Source organism: Oryzias melastigma, linkage group LG4, assembly GCF_002922805.2.
Source record: "Oryzias melastigma strain HK-1 linkage group LG4, ASM292280v2, whole genome shotgun sequence".
NCBI lineage: Eukaryota > Metazoa > Chordata > Actinopteri > Beloniformes > Adrianichthyidae > Oryzias > Oryzias melastigma.
In genome coordinates, this window is record NC_050515.1 from 6,199,202 (window position 1) to 6,202,990 (window position 3,789).

Here is a 3,789-nt window from a genome sequence, read left to right on the forward strand (position 1 = left end):
AAGCGCGTCATGCACACAAACTGAATCCATCTCTTCAGGAGGCGTCAGCAGGAGAGTCTAACCCTCTTCAGGGCCGAGCCCTGATTCCTGGTTCTCGGCATCCATCATCCTGCCTGCTTTCCAGGTCTGCCTGGATCAGGTGTGTACACTCAATCAGAATGAGAAGGCACCTGGTTGAGCTCATCAGCCCAAAGCAGGTCTTGGCGATTTGGGAAACTGACATAATGAAAGATCCCAAGGACAATGAGTGAGCAGCTCTGCTCTAACCCTGGGCTCAGACTGCATCCAGTCCAGCTCCAGTGCGGCCGCCAGAGCGGCGTAGCTACAGCAGATGACTCACATTGGTTACGGAAGGCTGGAGTCCTGCTCCAGCCCAGGGTCTACTGCAGACCTCTGGGGTCAGCCTCTCATCGTCCGTGGTATGACGCTCTACCACACACTTTGTGACCCGGTGTCAGTGTAAATGACGTAATGTTTACACCATGGTGCCGGTTTAGGTCGTTAATGGTCCCAACTTCACAAAAAAGTGCTCCGGTGTATAACAAACATTTGAAACCGATACGGAGCGCTGGAGAGGCCGGACCGGACTGGATGCAGCGCGAGTGCCTCTCGCTCTTTTCAAGGTATGTAAACACTCCAGCAGCTGCACCGGAGCTGGACTGGATGCAGTCTGAGCCCTGGGTAAGGGGCTCAACCCTCTGCAGGGTTCCACCTTTTCCAAGGACCAATCATTGACTGCATATAGGAACTGGACAGAGTGACCCCTCCCCTTAGTGTTCCAAACAGGCTCCAAGAAAGCCAAAATCCCAAAGACTTCTATAGAGAAATAAACAGCTGTTACTCAATTATATTTGTCAGAATAACCATCAGATGTTTCAGTAAAAGCATAAACATCTCGAACATTTCATTTACTGATTCTCCTGAGTTGCTTTCAGTGGAAGGGGTGTGTACTTCGAACACGCTCACTCATGACTGGTGACAGTTGTTGCTCTAGAAACATGACTGACCAATAACTGTCGTCTGGATCCAAATGGCTTCATTTCACTGGAGCCAGAGGTAAGGCCTTTCTACTGACCCAGTCCAGTTCTATATACAGTCAGCAGGCCCAACCCTTTGCACACAACGCTCAAACCAGACAGTATATTATCATCACTGGATGAAGCGAGGTGTGACGTTATTCGTTGCTAATCAAGAGTGAGCTTGTTGGAAAGCCACACCCCTTTCCACTGAAATCGGGTGAATCTGTCAAACGTTTCGAACATTGGGGGTGAGCCAGCGTGCACAACATGCTTTTACTCAGGCATCTAATTGGCCAGTTTATAACTTGAGACAAAGAAAATATAGCATGAAAAAAATTAGGTTTATCAAGAACATGTTAAAAAAGAAACACCAGAACAAAGGTAGTTATAATACCTATTTTGACTAACATATTAACTGAGTAATTGTGGTTTATTTCTCAAAAGATGTTTATGGGATTTTGGCTTCTGGGACGAGTTGGTACTTCCTACTTGGAACATGAAGGGGAGAAGGCAGTCCAGTTCTCTCTATATTGTCCATGGCTCTGACAGAACATCTCCAGTTTGACTGGACTCAGATAAGTGCTTTCTATTCACAAGTGTTAAGTTGACATAAATACACAAAGTCTTAAAATGAAGCTTTTCAATTCAAAAAGTGTGAACAACAATTCCTCGTCATTTTTTCACATGTCAGGAGAAACTTCTAAGAAAACCAGAAAAGAAAATACTTTCAACCTATTCATCTGACTATATTCAGAAAACGCATAAAAGCAACAACCTGATATGAAAACTGTCTCAAATTTGGGAACAAAAAATAGATTAACTCTATATAAAAAAGAGGGAACACAAAACCTGGGACAAGAGCTTTTCTTTTACAGAAAACATATTTTTCCTTGGGAAAGACGCACAATAACAATTAAAACATTGACCCTGTTACTGTTGAATCCAAACCTTCCAATGTTTGAGTTCTTTAACAAATAAACTCCTGAGTGTTTCTTTAACCTGCGAAGGATGGAAACTTAGACTTTCCATCTTTATTTCCATGCATAAATCAAAGCTATAATGAGCTTTTTCACATGTTTTTCCTCATTTGATGTGTATTATTGAATCTATTGGAAACTGTAATACATCTTTTGGTGTTTGATTTTGAGGATTCTGGTTTAGATTTTAAGCTTCACTAAAACAAGATCAATCACTTTTGACATAAGAAGTGGGAGGAACGACACGTCTTGTTCTGGAGTAATTACAGAAAGGCAGTTGACAGCCATCCAAATGCTTTCTGATAATAATCATCATAAGTAACTTTCTAATTATAGTTACAAACCTGTGCAAAGCAAACTCTGTAATGAGCCCAACCTTTCTTCCTCATTACAGGAAGTCACATTAATTTATCGTTTTTCTTAACATTGGTTTTGCGTGAACAATAGATCAGGACACCCTCATCGAGTTTCACATTCATTTAATTTTATAATAAAAATGTAAACTCAAGAAGGATTTTGGATGTTCAGATGTAAGAGCTTTGTGACGGTGATCTTACCTTTGTAGGATCCCGTTCTCCTGTGGAATGACTCCATTGATGGCAGCCTGAAATGAAAACAGACGTCAACGAAGCAGAAGTGATGATTTTCTTTGTTCACATTTTTAAATAAAACCTACAGTGATCAAAAACTAAGCTACAATTTGCAAACATCTAATACCATAATGGAAATCTGAATTTCCCTCACAATACAGTATATGAAGAAAAAAAAATCAAGCTTTTACGCATTCTGTCCTGGACTGTTGATCAGATGGAGAAATGTGTATTTTTGCTTGTTAAAAATGTTAAAAATGCAAACCCAGCAGGTGAAAATGTGACAGCAGGAATATTCAAGGAGGCTGATCACAACAGAGAACTGAATGTACAACCAGCGTCAGCTTTGCGGCGAGCTTTTGTTCGCAGGAACAAGCGACTGGATTTCTCCTGAACACTCAACAACGAGCAGACTAAAGGCTGCTGCTCTATGCCAGAATAACTAAACACACTGTTCCTTTTTAGCACATAATGGAAACATATGGACAGAAAGCTCATTTAAAATGCTTTCTATTAAAAAGTGAGCAAACAAAAGGTTCATGAAGGGAATTTATCCTTTCTTTCACACATCTGACAGCTTGTTTTCTTAGATTGTTGGTGATCATTTGGCAAAAATGCAACAAAACATTTAAAACTATAAATGACTACTCCTTATTTTGGCTCACCTCATGATAAATATTGTTTTAGTCTTGATTTTTTTTATTACCTTGTGTTCTGTGGTTCCAACAAGTCATTTATCCGATTTGTAAAATCAGTTTTAGTCTTTTTTCATTAGAAACAACAGCAGGTAAATTAAGAACATATATTTTCTTTAATGCAAACTAAAAGTTACACCCACACAAGGGTTGATCTGTACAAGCGCTGCAGGTTTTTGGGTTGTCTGGGTCTGTGGAGGGTCGGAGCGACCGCATCTTAAAGGCAGCATAGGTGCGTCTTGCTGTTCCCAAGTGGAACCTTCCATTGTGTGCATGTGATTGGTGCGTAATCAAGTATTACTAAGTCAGGTGCACACAATGACGTACAGGTGATGCTGTCATAAGATCCCCTTATGCAGCACTCTAGTTGTTGATAGCTCGTGCACACTGGCTCTGTGAATGGTGCATGCACTGGGTGTGAAACGTGACACACGAGTGGATTCTCACTCAAACTACAATAATTGTCTACTTTCCTTATGTCCAACAGTCAAGCTGCACATTAATCACA

General features: G+C 40.9%; 1 protein-coding gene across 1 annotated transcript in view; it reads right to left on the bottom strand.

The window, feature by feature from the left end:
* Window positions 1–3,789, bottom strand: part of faf1 (Fas (TNFRSF6) associated factor 1) — a 74,251-nt gene that overhangs the window by 66,520 nt on the left and 3,942 nt on the right. The window contains exon 3 of the mRNA XM_024278954.1: window positions 2,554–2,600. Coding sequence (XP_024134722.1) covers window positions 2,554–2,600 — 47 coding nt within the window. The remainder of the gene's footprint in view (window positions 1–2,553; window positions 2,601–3,789) is intronic.